We start from the raw sequence: 22,966 nt of genomic DNA, 5'->3' as shown, positions 1-22,966 counted from the left end.
AATGATATGGACTGTCACACCAGGAAGTCTGAAGTTCTGCAGACATGGTTAACACACGTAAAGTCTTACTTAAAAGTTACCAACACTCTGGATGTTAAACATACACCGCCACTGGAGTGTGGATGCTTGTTCTTGACCTTTGGGAGCAGTATATGCAAACAATGTAATGACACAATCTCATAGCTCTGCTGTCTAGCTTTGTGAAGTTAGAACTTCTGGCCCTCTTCAGCAGGATGGTTTTGGGGGCATCATGTGACCTGTAGGTGGAAGCTATGGAGCAGACATTGAATTCATTGAAAGTACATATTTAAGTTGTGTATCATGCTGGCTGGTTAGCTCAGTTGCCTCACAGCAGGTAAGTCATGCACCTGTAGATGTTCTCCTTGTACGTGCATGGGTTTTCCTCATAATGTGGATATGAGGATGAATGGCACCATCACATTTTATCTCATTGCCTCTTTATTTTCCTCTATATAATACGTGGTGTATTATAAATAGGATGAGAAGAGTAGAATACAAAAAATATAAAGCAGTAAAACTGAATAACTTAAAACGATTAAATCAATCAATCTGAATGTGAATCTTACCGCAGTGTTCTTACTCATGAACATGTGGTCTTGTCACTGTGTAATGATGAATACCTCTGTGTGTACTTTGGGCACTAAATGAGTTCAGGTTAGCTTGGCAGGACCCGAGCTTGGATACATGCCAAAGCTGACACTAAATGGGAGTGATGGCAACAATCTGCTATCCAGTGCCTCAGTTAGCTCAGCAAGCTCTTGTAATTCAACCCTCACACCTTCACTTCCACTGCTGGAGGGCTGTCTTGAAAACCGCTGCTATATAAAGACCTGACACTGAGATGGGACCTCAACTTAAAGGTGGGGTCATTACAACCAGGGGCATCTAACTCAGGGCAGTAAAAGAGGAGCTGGCAAGAGATGGGGGGTGATTCTTTTACGCAGCACTGGGAGGCAGACAGCTGCAGTGTATGTGGGTGAAAGGGGTACAGAGGGCTATAATTACAGTTAGAACATCGCTTGCATCTCTGACCTCCTTTGATTACAAACTATCCTCCCAAACCATCCCGGGTCATTACTCACCTCGCTAACTAGTATAGTAAATCAGCAGCAGAGCACTGACCTGATATTAGAGCCACAGAAAGAGAGTAAACAGGGCTGGGCTATGGAGGCTGCAGCATTATAAATAATCTATGAAGAGATGGAGCAGGAGCGAGGTGTGGGAGATGTTTATAGCAGGTGGACAAACACCTGTCACTTTGATAAGCCTGATTTATTTTGAGTGACATGTCAGCACATAGCTCTAGCCTGCCTGACAGCCTGGACTCCACACCCTTGAAACACGAACTGCTTGAAATGTCGATGTATACAGTATACGAAAGGGCTGACAAGCATCGCCACAGCATTAACAGCTTCATTAGTGAAAACACCAGCTCAGATGCGATGGTGCTAATCGTAGTATCAAGTAGGTGGTTGATGGTGAGGTTTTTGAGGCCAGGAAATGTGACTTTCGGACATTGGAGCCACATCTGTCACCCGCTCCAGAAATATACAAGTCCTCCTTCGACATCGCTGTCTGCAGCACCCAGAAGGCTATTAACACGAAGAGAGAGCAGACACCTATAACGTGTGAGAAAAGTGGGCGTGGTGCTTCTAATAAATGACCTGTCTAGACTTATATTTAGTGCCCCACCGCTAACCCTGCTCTGCAGCTCATAACATTAGATGGTAGATATCAAAAAAACCACTAAAATCAATTTTTTAAAAATCGAAGCTTCAAATTTCCAGAAGTATGAGCCTGCTGTGATTGTCATTAACATTCACTTTGAATACACCATATCGTCCCACAGTGTCACGAGCCAGCGGAGGAAACCTTAATTTGTCAGCTGCTATGAGTTATGTTCACAGAAACTGACCTCAATTAAGAGTGACTTACCTTTAAAGTGTGTCTATTTCAGATTTTAAGATTTAGACCGAGGAAAAGAAGCTTTAATGGAATGCTGACATAGGGCCAGTTGGAGATGTAATACATTTCCTGCAAAATGCCAGGGGATACCACATAAATAATGCTCTGTTATGCCTGACAGAAACTCTCTATGAAGCTGTGATCTACTGCTCGGTGACCTGGTTAAAGAGCAGAAGAAGCAGCTGACAGCTTGATCAAAATTACCTCTCCAAAGTGGTATAGATCAAGCCTTTAGCCTTCTCAACAAGCCCGATGCATAATAATAATCAACAAAGATGAGCGGGTTACATTAGTGTACCGTTATTCTTTGGAGTTATTTATGTTTGCGCATGGCATGAACTATGAGAGCAGTAGCATCAAAAGAATTCTTACTGGGAAAAAAAAATACACTATGTCATCTGTAACAGAATTAACTTCTTTGAACTCTCAGTCATTATCAGCAAAAAATGACTACAAATGTGTTTTTACCTGAAGGGAAATGCGTTTTATATTTCCATCATCTTTCTCTGTAAATCCAGTTTTATTTATTATTACTCAACAGCTCAATCTATACACATTTGGCTGGCAGAATTGTCGCTTTATGGTTAAAAGTATTAATTAGTGATATTCTGGTATCATTAGTGTAATTTAGTGCCTGGCAGATTAATGGCAAGGTGACATTTATCTTTGAAACATTATATCTTGATGTTAAATTGCAATAAAAGACCCTGTATATTCTGAGGATATGGCTGTCCAAATCTAACAGGAGATGGGGGGAGTGGGGTGGGGGGTGAAGTTGACATCCATTAAGGAAATCCTTTATTGGCACATAAAAATGAGAGGCAACATTTAGCCTTACTTGCCTTTGGCAACTTAACCCATTGCCAAACATTAAAACGAACGCTATGTCAGCACTAAGGAAATATTTTTGTTTAGACATTATAGCCCATAATTTAGCAGCAAGCCCAAAACCTGATGGAAGCGTTTCAGAGCATTGTCATCACAATTTTGGCCATCTATATGGCAGAATATTGCATTATTTGATTATACGTTCTTTCTCTGCCCTAAAACAAAAGCATTTCCTCTCTATATTCAATAACTCATTATGGTAATTCATTACATCGCCAATTAGTACAGAAGCTTTATCGCTGCACTATACCATAAAGGGCAGGATTTATATTGTCTTTGAATGTCACCCAGAGGACAGAGGACGAGCTCATCACTCAAGAAGAACAAAATAGAGAGACACAGAAAAGGGGGAAAAAAATAGATGGAAGAAGAAGGGAACGATACAGTGAGTTATCGGTTAATGAATGCGTTTTCCCTGCCCATTTTCTCACAACCTTGAGAAACCTTGACAAGGGCTCTTTGTCCATATCAAACCAAAAAGGACCATATATAAAAACATAGCTTTGGCATTTCATTCAGTGAGGAGACTGTAAAAAGATATGTACAGTACGTATGTAACCTCAGAGGGATATGCCCAGCCGCAACCACCTCGCCTGCTGTCAAACAGCCCCTCAGAGGGCGATAAGCATCCATACTATCTGTGTGGGTGGCTGTCTTATTAGTGCACCTCAACCATTTCACTCAGGCATGCAGCAGAAGCAACCATCTGCCATGCTGCGATCCTCTGCCCAGGCAAGTCTCTCAGGTGCCATAAAATAAAAGTGTCCCTTTGAAGATTGGAGCAAAAAGTGCTGAGCAGATGAATAAAGTCATTTTTAAAATAAATAAATATTTTTGTAACCAGGAGGCCATATACACGTCTTTAGTTTAAATATTGCCTTTGACCTAACCGCACAGCATTACAGAAAACAAATAATGTGATTTATTATTCAGGGTAGATTAGTATTCATAGATGCACTTAGTGCTTATGCCTTTTATTTAAATATTTCTCCCCATCAGAATATGACACAAAGCCTCAAGAACCAAATATTTCTTCTGTTAAGCTTCTTCCTCTTTGATAATATTAATTATTTAAACTTTATGTCAAGAACTGGGTTCTAAGGCAAGAAAAAAAGATACTGCTGTGTAGACACTTCTATCAGTGTCTTTGTTAAAGATAAACTGACTCTCCAACACTCTCTACTGCCACCTTGTGGACTTTTAGAAGAAGAAAAAAGAGGGGAGGTCCAAACGTCATCTGTTTACATTTTTATTTATTTCGCCAGTTGCAAAATCCAAAATTTGCCAAAAGTAGCAAGTGAGCTCATACTGTTTTAAAAAAAACTGAATACAGAATAAATAACAAAGAAAGCAGTGCAAAGTGCAGAAAACCCTACATATATCAGTCAAATTTTTAAAAAAAAAAAAAAAAAAAGTTAAATCCTTGTATCAAATCAGTCTCTTACAAAGTGTATCACAGGAAATGTTCTTCAAAAAATTCAATACAAAAAAATCACAACAATGTTTTACCATATTTATAGTTTTTCAGTTACAACTTTTGAACATTTGGAACGAGCAATAGGAAAGCCACAAGATGTTAGCAGTTTACACCGGGTGCATTTAAATAGCATACAGCTCCATCAGATAGTCTTTGGGAACAATACCTATAACTCCATTCTTCTCTCCAACCCACCAGCCAAAGTTCTGATATTCCTGGAAGCACACAAGAGCAGAGACAAGGAAGGAAAAATAAGAGTGTGTTAGTGCTCCTTCATCCCAGCTGATCATTTTCTGCTGAAATCAGAATTGATAAAATAGCAGAACAAATGACGCCTTCATTCTTTCAGCTGTTTCCCGTCCACTCTACAGTACTTATCTCCCATCAACACCTGCACACCTCCTCGCCTTCCGTTCTGCCTCTTTACCTGGTGTCAATTTTGAGACTGCACATGTTCTCTCCACTCCACACAAAAAGCTCAGTGTGCATAAAGCACATCACACATAAATCTGTCAAAGCGTGACAAGTAATAGCTCCAAATGGCTGTCAGCATGCAGAGATGTGAGGAGGACACTGCGAGGAGAGATCTGAGACAAGACGACAATAACTCACTCACTCTCTCCCTTTCCTTCTCTCTCGGCCCCCCTTTCTCTTTGACCTTACATCAAAGTCTTCCCTGCACATGAATCAAGACTGGAGATCACGTTCTGACAAGGCTGAAGGAAGACGAACCTGGACAACGTTTCACATCCAAGCCAGAACTCGGGGACAATGAAGGGCCACATCTGTGTCCACTTATTCCCAAGACAGAGCAATGGATGTAGGCGATCATATGGTAGTATTAGACAGAGGGGGATTATGCTCACTATAGTGAGGGCTGACACTGACAGGTCTCTGGTGATGGGCCATTTATCACATCAGATAAAGACAGGCTTGACACACCGTTTCAGTATCTGTATCAGCCAAATCGATATAATGCTGTAGAAAGCCATTCAAAACATCTAAATTATTAAAAGTAAATTTAAATAATTTAAAAAAAAAAAAATGTTTACATAGCTACCACAGACAAACAGAAAATGTTAAATCCACTTTCCTAAAATGTCATTTCATCACAAGCCCCTGGAGGCTAATATAGCAGCTTGACATGAGGTGTGTGTAAAGGGGTGTGCGTCCACATTACGACTTCCTGCCACCAGCCTTTGAAAACGGCAACACCTCATTGTGTCGTTGGCCGGCTGACAAATAAGTCATGCTTTAGTAAGTGCTGGACGCAACATGAGAACAAATATGTAGAGCTGTGGATGACTAATGACACCACACACTGTGACAACACACATCAACACAAATACCCTCGGCTAGTTAAAACAACAGTCCTGTAATTTGATTACTTTCACCAAATGAAAGAGTCCCGGTGCATTAGTTAAAACACAAAGTGTAAAACAGTGATAGGATAAAACAATGTGCAGGGAGAGCAAATTGACATTGTAACGTTTTAAGCAGAGAGACCTTACATCTCTCAGTCAGTTTGTTACTAATGGGAGGCTGGGTGTGTGTTGGGGGCGACGAGGTGTGCAGCATATCCGGTCAACACAATCGCCCTTAGTCGGGTCTTATAATCAGCTCCCAGGTCCTGACTGGGGGGTCTCCCGGCTGTAACACTACAGCTATTTCTGGTCTGCAGAATGGGGGAGGGACACATTGGAGGAGGGAGAAAGGAGAACAGTGGAAGAAGGAATGGCGGGGGGGGGGAGTCGGCTGTCCATTTAGCTGCAGCTGGCTGCTGCAGTCCAGACAGGTTTTATGGTCATTGCCCTCGCGGCAGGCCACAACCCCCAACACCAAGGTTTTAGCTAATGGCGCTCCCAGTCTAAGTGAAAGGGCAACTTGATTCTTGGGCCTTTTCTACACACCAAGGAGAAGTCATAAACAGGCATTTGGTCAATGAGGATTGGACAGTCTGTCTGCTTTGTGCATTTGTGTCCCTCCATTAGTGTTGAAGGAACAATCAATTGATTTGGTGAAAAGAAAACCAACAGTCCTGATAATTCATTATTTAGTTTTATTGTAGTGTATTTAAAAAAGAGAGCGAGAGAAAGAAATTTTCTGGTCCCAGTGTCCTAAATGTGATAATAAGGTGAATTTGTCTTGAAATTTATATTGACATCATGTTCAACATAAAATTGAGAAGGGCTTTAAAAATTATTTAGACATTTCAAAGGTGAAAAATACATTTCTAGTGCTTCCACCTATACATGGAGTTAATAATATGACTATGTAGCATATTACAATTGTATTTATTTATTGGTGCATCTCTGTTTAATGTACAGCACATGCCTCTCAAATTTTCCCCAAGTCTTCTTTGCCTTAAAGAGCCAGTAGATGGCAGACTTGAATTTGAAAAGCAACCTGGCCCGTTGACAACAGTATGTCTCAACTGACTCCATGCTCCATAGAAACCAAACCAGACAGGAAATATAGCCTGTCTGGATGGAGCACATTTCACACATTATTTATATATATTTTAAAGACAAACCACACATCTCGACGAGTATAAAATTCCACTGCTCATTTTCTGTCCAGCGTCCAAAACAAATCTTGTTAAATGTATCACAACAAAATCCAATTCAGCGTTCATACGAACCGGTTAAGTACAAAGGGGCTCCTGTTTAGTTACATAATAAAAGTAAAGAACTGCCTCTCAGTTCTCCGGCTCATGACTAGCTGACAAGCCTCGGAAATTGTGCGTCCATTACACGTCCTCACCTGCTCTGAATAGAGTGGCTGACCAGCCTGGTTTTCCTGAAAACACACATTCCTATTTGGCGAGGTGAGAGAAATTTCTGAGAGGTGTGTGTGGGCTGAAGGCTGCTCACTGCCTGGCATGGCAGTAGCGACAGCGTGCTGAAACAGTCCAGATGGAAGTGATGGAATTACGCCGTGTGCCAGCTAAGCTCGGCCTCCGCCAACAGCACTAAAACAGTTTCCGTTGTGACACAACTAATCCCCATCAGAGCGCCAGAGAAGGAACCAAGCCCAGTCTGCCTCTTACCATCAGCCTTCCACCTCTAGGCGGTGGGCCAGGTGCTGCCAGTAAAGGATCTGAATAGTCAGTTCCTCTAAGAGCTTAGAAATAACTCACTTTAGGTGGTCTGCAACCAGCCGGACCACTCGGTCTACAAACCTCTCAAACTTTTGCAGTGTGGTTGGATTTAAGGTAATACCAACTTTATCGTGCGTCAAGACAAGAATCGCCACAGTTTATCTCTGACATCTAGGGTTTAGCCTCACCATACCTTACTCAGGACGTAGATGGCGTCTCCACGTTTGAAGGACAGCTCGTCTGGGTGGTCCCCTGAACAGTCCCACAAGCCTTGGTAGTAGTTCTGATAGTCTGTGCTCTTATCAACTGAAAAAGAAAAAAGCAAGGTGATGACAGATCGGCGCTTTATTTTCTAGCCAGAGTAATCCTTCTAGATGTCCAGATTTCACACAGCAATTACTTGTTAGTTTGAACCGAACCTACAGGGGGCAGCCAAGAGCCTACAGCAGAATTTGGTTGGCTCAAAAACCAAATCAAAAAGTTCAGCAGTGTCCCAGTTACATAATAAATTCTCATTTTAAAAAACAGGTTTTGGGGTGTACTGTTTGTGCATTATTTTTTAATCACGAGGTAACGCCCAAAGAGAAATGTAAAAGCTGGGCACAGCTTTAAGAATTAAGAAGAAAATAGTGGTGTTTAGTAGTAAAATGTACAATGACAACTAACTACTATGTAGTGCAGCGCATCAGTATGCTGAATTCAACTGGTTTGTAGTTTGAAACCAAGACACAGCTAGTGTTTTAGCAGCTGGGGTTTCCACTTCTGAGCAAGTCTGTTTTTAAAGTCTATAAAGCTGGCCATTCTGAGTTTTGTGGTGAGACTTGGTGGTTAGTAACTGTAAGTTTGCTCAAATGTGCAGAGCAGACAGAGGCAGATCGTTTTTGGAGGAAAGGTATCAGCTAGTTACAGAACTATAATATGCTATTTATTGTAAAAGGAAGTTGGCCAACTAGGCTGAAGTTATTTCCAGTATTGTGCTAACTTTCAGTTGCACTCCTTCACGAGAACTTCCTCTGCGTATGTCACTTCTTCATAACTGTTAGGTTTAATTTGCTGTGCGTGCATGTCACAAAAAGGCGTTTTTTAAAGTTTCTTCTGTCTATTAAGAAACTTACTACATTCTAATTCACTAAATATAACACTTAGGATTCAGACTAAGCACAAATGTCAGTGCTTTGTGTACCTGCAGCAGGAGGAGGAGGAGTAGGTTTGCTTGCCGGCTCAATTTTTGGAGGACGAGGCTTTGCTACAGCTGGAACTTCGTCTTCTGGAGAAACAAAACGATATAAAAAAATAAAATCAGATCAAATCAAACAAGATCCACGCACTTTGTTCCCGTTCTCTAACATGATAGAGGTTATCGTTGTAATGTAACACGTGGTCAGACCTGGAAGCTCTTCGTAGATGTCTTCATCGATTGGTTCACCTATATTCCCTACGTCATCGTACATTTCCTGTTCCTCGTCGTCTTCTGGGATGATGCCCGACATATCTACAAACAGGAGAGCAAAGTTAGTTTTATTGCTAGGCATGATAAATGCAGATTTTACTTCCCCAGTAGGTGCTACTGACATTAAAGAGCATAATAAATGTTTTTTTATGAATGGCAAAGTTCAAACCTTTCAAAACAAAGTCTATCTGTTTCACCCACTCCTCCGCCTCCTTTGGTGATGACGCACAAAACTGTCATGAAAGGGGGAAGAGAAATGAATGTGCAATAAGGAGGAGTTCTACATATATTAATTAACATAAGCAAATAATACTGCATTTATGCATAGTAAAATGTTCCACATGGAAGAGTCTGAATGTTAGAAACACTCATTTAGCCTTATTCAGTACATGTCAGGCTGAGCTACTGCAAAGGCAGTAGTGTCAAATGGAAAAGCATTAAAATAAAGATTTACTGAAGTGCATGGATAGACACACTGTGCCAAGTTTTAAACATGTCACGTCTCAAGTTTGAAATAACCAAAACCAAATACAGTTTAACAGCATTTAAAAAAGGCAACGACTGAAAGAAACTCGAGCAGCCATCGAGAGATGAGCGTACCTGATAGACGCGCTTGTCTGGGGCCGAAATTTCAAAGCAGCAGTCTTTCTTCGAGTCTTTGCGTAAGGTGCTGTTCATTTTGACACCGTACCCATCGATACTGAACTCACCCTTCTGCTGCTTGTCTGGTTTAGAAAATTAAAGCATCATCATTATTGGTGCAGATGCAATAACTGCACCGATACTGTTAAAAAGAGAAGGAAAAAAAAAAAGGAAAAATTATTCCCCCACTTAAAAATGAAGAAAGTACCTTTCTCACTGCCGTAATAGTAGAAGGTGTGATGGCTCAGAGCACACCATCTCTTCTGCCACTCAGTACCGAAAAAGCTGTGATCTGTGGAGGGAGAGAACCAAATGCACAGAGAATTTTCCAGTGTGTTTTGATGGCTGTAAGCGTTGTGATTTTAATATATAGAATGGGCAAAAATACCTGAACTGTAAAGAAAATGTGAATTAGATTACAGTCCTTATTTAGGGTATTGTGTGCAACACAGTAGAGTCAACTAACTTTTTGCAGATTTTTGGTGTTTTGCAATATGTAAGATCCTTTGTAAAGGTTAAAAAACAAAAAAGCCTTCTTTTTGTTCACATCTGTTAAAAAGCCAATTAAAAAAAAAACCCCTGGCCCAAGGATATTTGAGAGCTTGCATATTTCAGTAACCAGGCATCCTCCTTTTCCTTTACAGCTTTTTCCCCCTTGGAAAAGCTGCCCTGTGCATGCATATCTTATAAGCAGAGCACCAACCCTTTCTGCGCTTCTCAAGATATCCTGCTTTAAAGACAGATGGCAGGTCCTGGGCCGCCACAGGTGGGGACTGCTGGGAACCTGGAAAAAGAATTAAGGAAATCCAAATATGTGACCCATCATCATTGCTGCTGAATCCTTTCAAAAGTGAAACAATAACTGACTGTTGTTTTTTGTGGCAGGGGTTTTAAAGTTAAACATGACCAGAAGGTTTATGAGTTACTATTATCTATCATGCATTTGTTTAACCGATATTAAATTGAATAGCACAGCTACTCTGAGTAATATTTTACTCTCACTGGAGAAGGTTTCCCTTGCCCTGTCTAACTTCAAATATTCAAATGCCGTGTCAAAGTTGCTTTGTGTGAAAGAGCAGCCATAAAACTGGCAGCTGCTTATAGGCCATAAACCCCAGTCTCCCAATCACCATTTCATAAGGATTTCCCTGATACTCTGTGGTGGGAAAAAAAAAGGGGGCAAAAACAAAACTGCAAATGTAAAAATCTGTCACGGTTTGGATAATGGAATAAACAGGATTAAAGCAAGTGTTTATCGGGGAATGTTTTTGTGTCATAACCTGCAGCCACAGCAGTAATTTTAAGCCCCTAGACTGTGGCTGAGAGAGCAATAAAGTGTGCTTTAGCCATCAAAGGGGTGGGGTGAGGGAGGTGGTAGGAGTAGCAGTTGTGCACCCAAATTGCTTCCCAAGTATGTTGCCAAGTTACAGTTGGAATGTCTCCCTCATTGTGCCACTCAAAGTCACTTTCTCCAAGGAGCCAGAGCAAAGATCTGTATACTTTCCTGCCAACACGGAGCTTTCGGTGCTCTAATCCGCAGCTTGCGAGCAGTTAACGAGTCAACTCTGTTTGTCTGCTAAGTGTTTGTGGCTCACCTTCGAAGGCATCATCATCCTTGTCCGTGCGCTCTGACAGCAGCGACCCCCCGTCGTTGTTGCTGTCAACTTCCTCCTCGTCATCTGAGTCATTTCCACCTACTGCAGTAAACACAGAGGGCTGTGAAGTAACTGCACACAGAGTAACACAGAAGTTGCCATTGTGTGGTGTTAAAGGTGTTATGTGGCCAGTTTATTATGAAGTGTGACTTTTTGTTGCCCTTGCTTTTTCAAATTTGTGGGATAGGGTTTTAATCGACTTGTGGGCCCTCGCATTAATGTCATGACCTCTTGTGGTCAGTCATGACCCCCATTGGGTACCAGTTTTAAAAAACACACCTACAGGATTATTCAGCAAACAGACAACTTACCTTTGTCCTTAAAATCTTGTGGAAAACTGTTTGGGAGAAAGGAACGGCCAATAAAGTTAATCACAACAACTTATGCACCTGCAAAGCAAATCAAAACTGGAGTATTTTGATGTATGCTGGTTCCAGTCATGAGTCATACCCTTGCTTGACCTCCTTTATCCTCTTGATGAAGGCTTCCCTCTTCTCTTTCGCCTTCTTGCTTAGATTTTCTGCCTTCAACCCATCAATGAGGTAATTTTCGAGATCTGAACAGCACAAGAGGTAAAACATTAACATGTTCTGATGGCTGATAGCAGTTAAGTGGACATCCTCCTTCATAAAGTTTGCAGCTTTGACGTCCAGCTCATGCGTCAAGTTTGAGACTTGAAGAGAGTTTTTTTTAATGAAATGCCAGCACAACCGTCGATTTGAGTGAATATAGCAGAAAAAAGGGGGAAAACTGTGCTTCCTCTTTTTTAAAAGAAAAGCAGTCTGTTATATACCAGACTTAAAGTAAAACAAGTCTTTATAAAACACGGAAATAAACTCTCCTCTACTCCAAAGGCAACTATGAATCGACAGTTTTACCTGAAATGAGCGTCGTTAACTCCTCGGGGATCGCACGCATTCTTTCCGCAGTTTCTAGCCTGAAGCGATTGAGCGTCCAGCCTGAGGAAGGGAAACTCTAGCCTGCGCGACACGGAAGCAGCAGCTCGGGCTCGAAGATATACGGAAGTTAATCTGCTAATTATTTATCAGTGACCACACAGTTCCGCTGCAGGACAAACACTCAGAGCCGCCTGCTCGGTGTTCGGCGTTCACTGACGTTGACGTTTATTGGTCTTTATTTATTTTTTGACTGCCACCGTAGACAGGAAATTGATGCTTTAATGGAGCAACGGGTCTTTACGGAATAATAAAGTCCGAGCATAACGCCGCGATCATATTGTTGATTGATTCCAGATCATATTTTTTGGCACTTAAGTCTGCTCTCTACGGCTGACTCGCTGAACACATTAGGGGCGTCTTTTGTTTTACAGCGATGCAAGCTTTGAGTCTATGAATATGTCAGGGCTGTAATCCAAAACAGGGATCATTAATAGATTAAAAAGTCTATCATATAATGCTGAATGCTTCTGTGCCAGCTTCCTCAGATGTTTCACGGGTCTGTCCTATTTCTGCTGCACTGCTTTGTACTCTGACTATATTTGACATTTTAAAAAAAGAAGAAGAAGAAGAAACAAAAAATATGCAGGTTATTTTAAAAGAAAACGATAGAACCAGAAAAGAATGACTTCTTACATCAAGTTAAGTCAGCGCCTCTGGTGCATTTGCGGAAAATGGCCTTTTCTTTTTGTGTTGTCACATTGTTTATAAAGATGTCAGTCATTTATTCGTCTTTTTTGACAGGCGGTATCACCCAATCTGGGTTAAAAGACTGAGCCTTTGAACTGTATACTCTGATGTTTTGGAGGAAGGAGACAGAAATGTCGAGGCGTTTGTGGCACAGCTTTAGTCTCAGGTGTTGGCTTGGCTGCAGGTGTCAGGCAGTTGTGCTGCCACAGCCAGTCAGACTCTGTAAACAGATCATATGATCATTAAACGTTAAACAAGGATTTTTGTTCAGAATCACGATTAAATACGATCACCGGACATTTCTAAGTATTAGAGTTGTTACAATTCATAACGCAAAATTAAACCGTTTCCACGTTTTCTGACGTCACGTCCTGTTTCTCTTCATCCGAGCAGCCAGCACGTTGTTTATGGGCCTCAAATGCTCTGCGGCCATTCAAAACCTGACCCCCTCCTGACCTGCCGGTAGTTCCTCCCAGCTTTGGAGAGGAGAGCCGGTTTGACCTCTGACCTCTGTGTGCCTCTGTGTGCCAGCGCATGTGTGTGAGCAGGGGAGGGCTCTTACAGGCAAAGCCATGTATCTAGTTTCCCATAAAGCTCCATCTTACTTGCCTGTCGTCTCAAAAACCTTCTCCTTCCCCTTTTATCACACTCATTACAGGGGTCGCAATCCACCGAGTGCACACTGCACTCTAGCTGTTTAACATGCAAAACACGGATTAATTCATAATTTAGTTTATCGTTTTTGAATAATAAGATACTTTATTTGGTGAGTGTAAAATAAAAGGTGGGAGATGACCATGTGGACCATTGTTGTGCTTTTAGAAAAGGAGGTGTTGCTTGGTTAACACTGGATCTACAGTTATGAGTCCACATCCGACTGCTTCTGGGCCTCCTGGGTTTAATATTAGGCTTTCACGATTTTGTCCTTGTTCTCAAAACATGCATAATCAGCATCACTTTGAACCATTTTCAGGAGGACGAGCAGTTCATTGTATTAATGCTATGAGGCGCTTAGCCCGGCAGTGCGGTCTCGAAAACGCAGAGGGTGTGTATACATATGTGTGTGTGTGTGTGTGTGTGTGTGCAGATACGCTGAGCATATAAATTAATATCTGCCGCCTGAGGACTGTTTTCAGAATAATTAATCAGTGTGGTGGTTAATTTTATATAGCACTGAAGAATGACTTTGTTTTTCACCAAACATTTTTTTTTTATTCTAAACAGTAAATAATGTATATATAAAATGGGGGGGGGGGGTCCCTTGTGGAAAAAGCGTCTTTAAGTCGAGCAGAGGATCAACTGGTCGGTGTGAGAAATTCCTTTAGCATTAAACGGGGTCGAACTGCCTCTGATCCAGACCAACATAAATTTACCTCAATTTCATGATGATTTACTAAAAAAATAATAATAAACGGTTCATATACATAAATACCTTCAGCCGTTTGACTGATATGTGACCATTGTTCGCAGTCGAATCCGTTTTATAGTTACATCATCCAATTAATTTATAGGCTCAGTTGCATAAATTTATATATCAATTTGGAAAAAATGCCTTACGTCTGCTGCTTTGAATGAGTCCTACTTAATTTTACATCATAAAAAGTTTTGAAAACCACAATGGGGCAAGGCGCACGTCTTAATTCAAAGAGATTGTATTACATTGCGGCTCGGGCTATAAACAAGCACCCTCAGTCCTGTGAGTTTTATAGGCAATAAAACGTAATTAGAAAGCCAGGAAAAGTCATAGCTTTTGGCCTGAGACTCCTAGCAGGCAATTCACACAGCAAATTTTCTTTTTCTGCGTTTAAGTATGGAGAGGCAATGAATCTCTCGCAGTGTTCCTTTTTGTGTGTGTCTTTTTGGGGACTATATGCTACCAGACCCACGGCCACGCTGGAGAAATTCTCTCAGCACAATCTATGAAAATAAAAATATAATACAGCAACAACAATTACACTTTTATACCGCTTCTATTTTAATTTTAGTTTATGTGTATTCAGTGCGTTCATAGGCTAATTAATTTAATGGTAAAATAATCCTTTTATATTAACATCTTATATTGTTTTTTCTTATTTTTGAGAATCTAATTCATTTCATTTTATGGCTGATGCTCTTAATCATTTTCATTTATTGAGGTAAAATCAATAAGCTCTGTAGAGTTGCTTATTGTGGGCATATAGGGGGAAAAAAGACCAAAACGCATCTGAGTCCAATCAATGTAAAATTTTATTTCAATAAAAATATTGTGCTCAATTATAGTCCAAATCCATATAAAAATAAATGTGCACTGTGTCTTCTAACAGCCTAACAGTCCATACAGGCAACAAAAAAAGAAAAGAGCTTTGCTTATTTCGCTTTAACTTACCTCATCTATTAAAAATTTCCACCCTGACGTCCTAAACTAGAGCACAACCTTCTGAGTTACAAATACCAAAGTCGAAACATTTCAATAACTCAGGTTTTGCAGGTCGATTGTTGTGAGTGTTTCTGAGAAGAGGTCGAAAGTCTCGCAGGGTAAAGGCAGGGGACTTTGAGCTGATTCTGACAAACTCGGTGAGAAAGAGGGCGAGGATGAGAAAACTTGGAAATCCTGCAATGAGGCGTCCAGGTCCGGGGAATCGTCATTGTTCGGGCCTATTGTGGACACGCAGATGGGCACAATGGCTGACGGGTTTGGAAAATGTTTCAGATTTTTCTCATTGCTGCTCAGAGGGGTAACAGTTGGGCTTTGGCTCTCCCCATTGTGTGCGTTCTGACAGTGTTGTGAAGTCAAGGTATTCTGGTGGAAATACCTCTCCCTCTCAAAGAGAGTCCCGGCGGCGCTGCCCTCTGTAGCCTGCTCCAACTCGTCCTCCGGCCCGTCGTCCAGGCAGGCGTATTTCCCCTCGCTGTCCCTGTTCTCCTTGCTATGAGTCTGCCTCTTGTGCTTCATCCGCCTGTTCTGAAACCACACTTTCACCTGCTTCTCCGTTAAATCCAGCAAAGCAGCTATTTCCACTCGCCTCGGTCTGCACAGGTATTTGTTAAAATGAAACTCCTTCTCCAGCTCCAGAAGTTGGGTGTTGGTGTACGCAGTCCTCAGCCTCCTTGATGACCCTCCATCGCCAGCACCACTCTCTGGTGTATCAGGTGAACCTAAAATAAATAAACAATTTAAAGAAATTATTAGTAGAAAATCCACTGCAAATATAATTTAATTCGTAACACGGGTGTGTTTGGAGGGGAGAAAAAAGTGCTATGGGGTGAAACTTGTGGCAAGCAAACACCAGGACTGGGAAGATTTATGGGCCCCAGGCAGAATATGATGGGTCTGCGTGGACAGGACAGGACGGAGGGTGAAGATTAATGAACATGCCAGCTGCTGGCCCGTGTAAGAATAATCTATCACTCTCCATTACTGTCAAACATTAGCACTCTTACACTGCATCACAAGTCAGTGCGTTACTTGATGAGATTAAGAATACTTAAATCAAAATCCTAGACTGGCTCAGAAGGGACGCCCACGCTGCACAAGGCCCCAGGATGGAGCTACTTGCAGAGGGGGAATCCTCAGACAATAAGGAGCCTTTTTTACATGGAGGTTATTAATCATCATGTCTTGCCTTGGGGGGAGAAGTAGAGTGGCGAGGAGTCATCCGTCGTCGCAGCAGTAGCAGCAGCAGGAGCAGAAGAAGATGAAGAAGCAGAAGCAGCCTGGTTCCTCTTGATGCTTTTTTTCTCCTTCATCCACGGGTACTCCGGGGGTAGGGACACAGCCTGTAGCGGGCTGAAGCCCTTCTGAGCCTGCTTGGAGCGGCTGTGGCGTGGGTGGACGCTCGGGTTCAGGCCGGGGATGGTCTGCTCAAAAGGAGGAGGAATCAGTGTCGACTGTGAAAGCGCTGAGATCTTGATTGATGAACTTTGAAATGCATCACCGACAGGGTTAGTGAAAGATGTCAGGCACTCAGCGAGCGACGGCTGGCTGTTGATAAAACCACTTTCTCGCCCAAATTCGTAATTCATCTCCTCCTGCTTGTCTCGGAAAGCTCACGGGTATTCAGAGGAGGGAAGAATTATAAAGACAAAATATCTCTCTCTATATATAAATATATGATGGCGAGGTTTATTTTGATAAACTACTTAACTGGTTATAGTCGTAGGGAGACCTCTGCCATAAACTATTGCTTTCAGGAGGACATGGTCGGAATTAGACCGTGCTGCTTGTCACATGATTGCATCTGCCCAATGACAATTTGGGGTTTTTATCAAAAGAAGCCACTGTCCCCAATGATTGATCGAGAAAGTCTGAGAGGTAACGCCTCATTCCGGGGGTAGGGGTTGCTTTATTTACACATTTTTTTCCCTCCTCTCCTCAGTTTGTCCACCACTGCCTAAACCCCCCCACTCCCACCTTACAGCACCCCGAAAATGCACCCCAAAGCCGTGCACGTCTGCCACGGGAGCGCGCGCCCGTGCGAGCCTGCTGTTCACGAGTGTTTACGGGCATTTATTTCCAGCATGGCGCGCCGCAAATCATTGCAGCAGTCACATTTGTGCCTCATAATACGAAGACGCCCACAGTCGTTATCTCTGGCCGAGACGTTAATCTTGAGAGTTTCTTGAGGATTGGCTAGAAAAGAAAAGAAAAGAAAAGAAAAGAAAAGGGAGCACAAGACACAGCAACATGTCCTCCCCTCCCCCACCGCCCAGACTACACAGAGAGAGAGAAAAGAGACAGATTAATTTTCATATTTCAGTCTTATTTTGCATCGATAACATTTTAATCCCCGAATTATTTAACCTTTGATTGGTAGCGTTAGATTTAAAGTCTAAATAAAAATGTGGTGTATAAATTATTTTAGGTGTGTTTGTGTGTCTGTGTCAAGGTAAGAAAGCAGCTTGGTAATTTAACGTGCATTTGTCACCGTTTTACAGTTTATTGCTCCCTTCTCCTCGTCCAATTTCGTTCATTTTATATCACCTATTGGGATAATGTTGACCTAAGCCGGCATCCATACATTTCAGCATTATTGGTTATAACATAGGGGAGAGCAGAAATGATTTGCCACTGCACTGTGAAGCTTAGGAAAGGTGGGGATCTGGTGGCTGTTTATTGCTCAGGCTCTAAACAAAGAGCCCTGGTAGCCCGTGCGTGATCAATCTTTCTCGCCAAAAGGTCTGACAGCTCCCTGCCCTAAGAACACATTTAAACCACCTAACACTCCCTTAGATCATATGTGGCCAGGAAGAGGACGACCTCTCTGTGGGCTGCAGGATGAGTTTTCAATTTAGAAAGGTCGGGATTTCTTTAAAAGCAGGGATGAGACGCATGGGCTTTGCGCACAAAGCTTTTTGCTCTGTTATTTGATAATAAGCGATAAATCCAGACGAAACTCTGACCCTCTCACTTTTTTTTCGATCTCAGAAAGGACATTTCTGGCACAGAAAGAAAGAAGAGAGGACTTGACTGGGTGGATGGTAGAGAAACGAAAACGGAGCAGCTTCTTTTTTTTTCTTTTCTTTTTTTTTTTTTTTTTTTTTTTTTTTGCATAGGATCAATTGTTTGCTGAGGTGAGTGGGTGTTGGCATTCAGCAGAAATCCCATTCACTGCCATACCTATCTCTCTGGCAGGAACCCTGTAGACAAAGTCTTTGTGTGGCCTGCTTTCTGGAATAATTCTGCTTTTACGCATAGAAGTGATTTTATATATCCTCATAGCGTAAAACGGTTTATTATTGTTTGTAAAAATGCGTCCTGAATATGAGACATGAGATCTAATAAAATCATAAAATATACTTTAACATGTCTTTATTAAAATTAATTAAAACTAAATTAAACCTTGGTGACTTAGAAATAAATGTAAGAAGTTACAAAAATTAAACGAATTCGACGTAATGGCGATTAATTCTCTTTCTGAAAATAGCCGCCTAATAATACCTGTCTGAATAAATCACGTCATTCTGCCATTTTTTTTTTCTTTTCTAATTTGCACATCATAATTTTAAAGCACTTAAAGACGCTGTTTACTTATTCTGACACATTTTTTGGAAACGAAAGAACAGAGCCCTGTTCAAAATATAACCCCCAGCAATATTTGATCATATTATAAATACTGAGAGCTGAAAACGTGAATATATTTCACATTTCGTACTGCTACAAAATTTGAATCGATGCTGTTATCCATGTACAGATCTTTGACGACCTGAAGTCGGTTTTTTAAATGTATTTTACTTTATGTTGCTTGTCCTGAACGAAGGCAGACGAGAAGAGGGTGTCTGGATGAGCCGTGGACGTGAACTGGAGTGGCACGTTTCCCGTCTGTTCTGGAACAACGAGAGACATCTGGAAGGCAAGGGGGCGAAACCTAATGCGTTGTTTTAAAGGGGCTATATTTCATTCAGTATTTCCCAGCACATATTCTGTTTTCAGACAGATACCGTGATATTAAATGTATTAAAAAATAGAAATTTTTAGTAGCTGGAAAATTACAGCGTGTCCATGTGCTTTTGTTTTTGCTTTTATTTTATTATTTGTTTGTTTTTAAGCGTGAAAAATATATTTAATAATTATAATAATGGTATAATCATGTGTGTAAAATAAAGGTGATTTGGAATGGTGGAGAGGCTTGAGTGTTTGCTGCATCTTTTTGTCGTTTGCACTGCATCATATCACAGCGTGCTCTCCCTGCGAGAGGACACTTAGAAAAAATGCATGGGTACGTTCAAGGCGCACGGTAGCTATAATACTCTGGAAAACACATTTAGGGTTGAGCCTGTGTGTGTGTGTGTGTGTGTGTGTGTGTGTGTGTGTGTGTGTGTGTGTGTGTGTGTGTGTCCTGGAAACAAAGCAGCGTTCACGACGACAGGATTTTCATATTACGCTTTTATTTATTGAGCCGCCTGGATTCATGGGAAGATTTGACAGATACTCCAGGCGCACTATAGGCCTGCAAATCAAACATTATTTTTCCCCTCTAAGACAACATGTGAAAATAAATAAATAAATGAAATCTCATAAAATTCAATTTTTGGTGATGAAAGCAAATGAATAAATGGCGTCCACGAATAAAGCTGGTCGTGGTGATATACACATATATATGTGTATATCACCACGAGGTTTGAAGGTTTGAAGCATTTCCTGTGCTCCCCAGTAAGATGACACCTCTCCCACCTATAACCCACTTTTAGGAGACAGCCAGCCTGTCTGTCAGTCCTCTCCCTGTTTGACTCAAGTGGGCTATCTCTGCTTAATCACACCCCACGTGAAAGGAAAAATGGACATGAGGGAGGTTTTGATGCAAACTGATGTGAGACTGCTGAGAACAAATGGCCGATAAGCATAAGCTTTAAGTGAAAGACTCTTTCCCCCTGAAGACTCGATTAATCTGAGGTTTTTTCTATGGTTCGCCTCAGAGGTCAATCCATTATATCTGCAAAATGTTTAGGCCTCTGCTAACCCAGACACATATTACAGAGTTAACCTCACTTTCCGCATTCTCTTTGGGATTTGTCCAAAACAACAGGCTACTGGCACTGAGGATAAGTGGATGGAACAGATTCCCATGTGCTCACGACTTTACTCCTCTGAACTTCTATTCCAGATTTGACTTATAGCCTCCTCTGCCACTGCTGGTGTCATGAGGTTTGATGTATAGGGGTCACCAAAGGTCACGGCAAACAACGTCCAAGGAACTTTGTTTTTCTGCAGCAGGACTCCCGGCATGGCTGTTTGCACTGAAGCTATCCAGCCTAACATTTGTGAGGATCAGACCGGAACCTTCGGCCATTTACACACAACAGCGTTTTCTTGTGTCTGAAGGAGACTTCGCAGATGCCATAACAACACAGTAAAACGGCATATGTATAATGTTTATGTTTTTGAATTTGAATTTGTCCTCAAAGTATCCCTTCTTCCTCCTCACAAAGGGATAAAGACACATACTGATCTACACATGGATGACCGTTTCAGGTGACAGAGGTAGAAATGGAGGAACTGTAGTGAAAGAAGAGGAGCCTACTCTCGTTTTTTTCAGGACCTCAAGTCTATCATGAGACATAAGCTAACGGCTATGCTCCTGAGACTGTGAGTGTGAGGACAAACTTAATCATGTGGCAGTAATCATGATCAGTGGAGCATTTTGGTGTAAATTATCTGTAGGCATGTGAGTGCAGGAATAAAGGGGGAGGTCACAGCAAAAATCAAATGTGAGTTTTCCCCTGCCCAGCAGTGCTATTTATCCATCTAGATTATTTTGGTGTGAGCTACAGAGACGCCTGCCTTCTTTTGAACATAATGGAACTAAATGCTACTCACAGACATCTCCGGGGATTGATCCTGAACAGAGGTTTGTGGTGCGGATGGTGCCACAGGAGCTAAACCTGAGCTTTAATGCCAATTAGCTCCACATTCATAAGGTTGATTTGCATGATTGAATGATTTTGAACACTACAGGGCAAATGGCATTTAGTTCCATTGCATTCAAGAGCATCCCACACCAACACAAGCTGGCACAGTTGAGGAAATAATATGCAAATTAGATCTTGGGGCTAACTGCTTCTCTATACAAATAAATGGCATGATCTACACATGATCCAGGCTGATCATGATACCTTACAGATGATCGAGATTTTTCTTACATATATTATCTAAAGCATCCTAGTACTACTGCTGAGTGACAAAATAAAAATATGTAGGCTTGATTTTGAGTGTGACCAGCCTTTTACTCTCTTTTTTGTTGCATGAGATAAAGGCGCATGTGTAAATAATCTTTTAAACTGTACATGGGCTGGATTCATGAGATAACCTCTTCATATTTGCTATATTTTTCTCAAACCTGACAAAACACGTCAAAATTAACTATATAAAAATAAAAATAAAAGCATGATATGAGTAAAATAATCATAAATGAAGCTGAAACATGGGTTAGATATTTATATTTATGTACACGATATGACGTAGAGGTCTGAAATCGGTGGGGAGTGGTGTTTAGTCGCATCATCATGAACGCATCATCCTGTTTGAGCACTGCTCTTCAGATTAGCCGCTGCCTCCACCTGCTGGTGGTCAGAGAGCAGCAGCATTCACCAAAGCATGGAGCTTCAACACCATCACCAGCACAGTGTTTGACCCCGTTTATTTGTTTAAGTGTAAATTAAAATAGTCAGCTTTACCAGAAAAAAAAAATCTGTTTGGTCATTCAATGTTATTTTTATAAACGGTCATTTTTATTGGCAGATTACTCAGTGTGTCAGACATGCTGCAATAGTGTGTCTGCTGTAGTGACAAAACAACAAGCGGATGCTTTTTTGACTGAGACGGTCTAATTGTTAGTGGGCGGCTGTAAAGTAATTAGACGTTTTAAAACAGACCCATTTGCACCCGCCCCCATCCCCCACCTCCCACCCCTCTGTGTGTGTGTGCGGTGTGTGTGTGCAAGTGGACAAATATTACATATCTGACTATTTGCCTATAGCCTCATCAGAAATACTGCTTTGCTGCTGTCACACAGCCTCTGCATGCTTTGCTGTTTTCGCACCTTATAAACAGCTGAGGTTGGCTGTGGTTTATTGCATACCGGGGGCATACCGCGAGACGATCAAAGGCCCTGCAAACAAATAAGAAAAATAAAATCATGTACAATAATAAAGTGGAACAATAATCTTTTTTAACTTTCCCTTAGATACAGGTAGGCCTCTGCTGTTTGCAGTCTAACGCTTTTATTTTGTTTTTCCTTTTCCTTTTCCTTTTTTAAGGATTTAAGGAATAAGGACAATTTACGTAATTGTGACCGTTTTACAGCTTTGTAATAAATATTCAGTTTAATAAGCAGAGAAGGACTATTATCAAATGCTGGCCATATTTTAAAGATTCCTCGCTCGTCCTTAAGAGTAGCTTTTTTTATTGCAATAGATAGATAATTATTAAAATACAAATTTATACCAGCAGGCTTTGACAGAAGACTTTTTTGAGTTAAAGTGAGAGAGAGAGAGAGAGAGAGAGAGAGAGAGAGAGAGAGAATGGCTAACTTGGCAAACCTTAGCTTGGGAAGTTTCGGTGGTTCATTTGGGTTGTTTGCGCCATAAAGCTCGATGGTTACAGCCCAGAACTTGTAGTAAAAGTCTATTTTTATCGTTTTCTTCCTG

At 41.4% G+C, this 22,966-nt stretch overlaps 2 protein-coding genes across 2 annotated transcripts; both read right to left on the bottom strand.

The window, feature by feature from the left end:
• Nucleotides 1-4,109: 4,109 nt before the first annotated feature.
• Nucleotides 4,110-12,234, bottom strand: skap2 (src kinase associated phosphoprotein 2). Its single transcript, XM_031746301.2, has 12 exons — nucleotides 12,077-12,234; nucleotides 11,649-11,754; nucleotides 11,510-11,535; nucleotides 11,139-11,240; nucleotides 10,247-10,327; nucleotides 9,752-9,835; nucleotides 9,502-9,626; nucleotides 9,071-9,134; nucleotides 8,839-8,943; nucleotides 8,635-8,718; nucleotides 7,645-7,757; nucleotides 4,110-4,566 (listed from the first exon to the last, which is right to left on the bottom strand). Exons 1-12 carry the CDS (start codon nucleotides 12,114-12,116, stop codon nucleotides 4,474-4,476), a joined length of 1,023 nt encoding a protein of 340 aa, XP_031602161.1. The 5' UTR covers nucleotides 12,117-12,234; the 3' UTR covers nucleotides 4,110-4,473.
• A 2,818-nt stretch (nucleotides 12,235-15,052) lies between these two features.
• Nucleotides 15,053-16,976, bottom strand: hoxa2b (homeobox A2b). The gene is made up of 2 exons (XM_039619233.1): nucleotides 16,447-16,976; nucleotides 15,053-15,979 (listed from the first exon to the last, which is right to left on the bottom strand). Exons 1-2 carry the CDS (start codon nucleotides 16,844-16,846, stop codon nucleotides 15,291-15,293), a joined length of 1,089 nt encoding a protein of 362 aa, XP_039475167.1. The 5' UTR covers nucleotides 16,847-16,976; the 3' UTR covers nucleotides 15,053-15,290.
• Nucleotides 16,977-22,966: the final 5,990 nt, after the last annotated feature.

The sequence above is a fragment of the Oreochromis aureus genome, linkage group 11, assembly GCF_013358895.1.
Source record: "Oreochromis aureus strain Israel breed Guangdong linkage group 11, ZZ_aureus, whole genome shotgun sequence".
Classification (NCBI taxonomy): Eukaryota; Metazoa; Chordata; class Actinopteri; order Cichliformes; family Cichlidae; genus Oreochromis; species Oreochromis aureus.
This window is presented reverse-complemented; position numbering and strand designations above follow the sequence as displayed.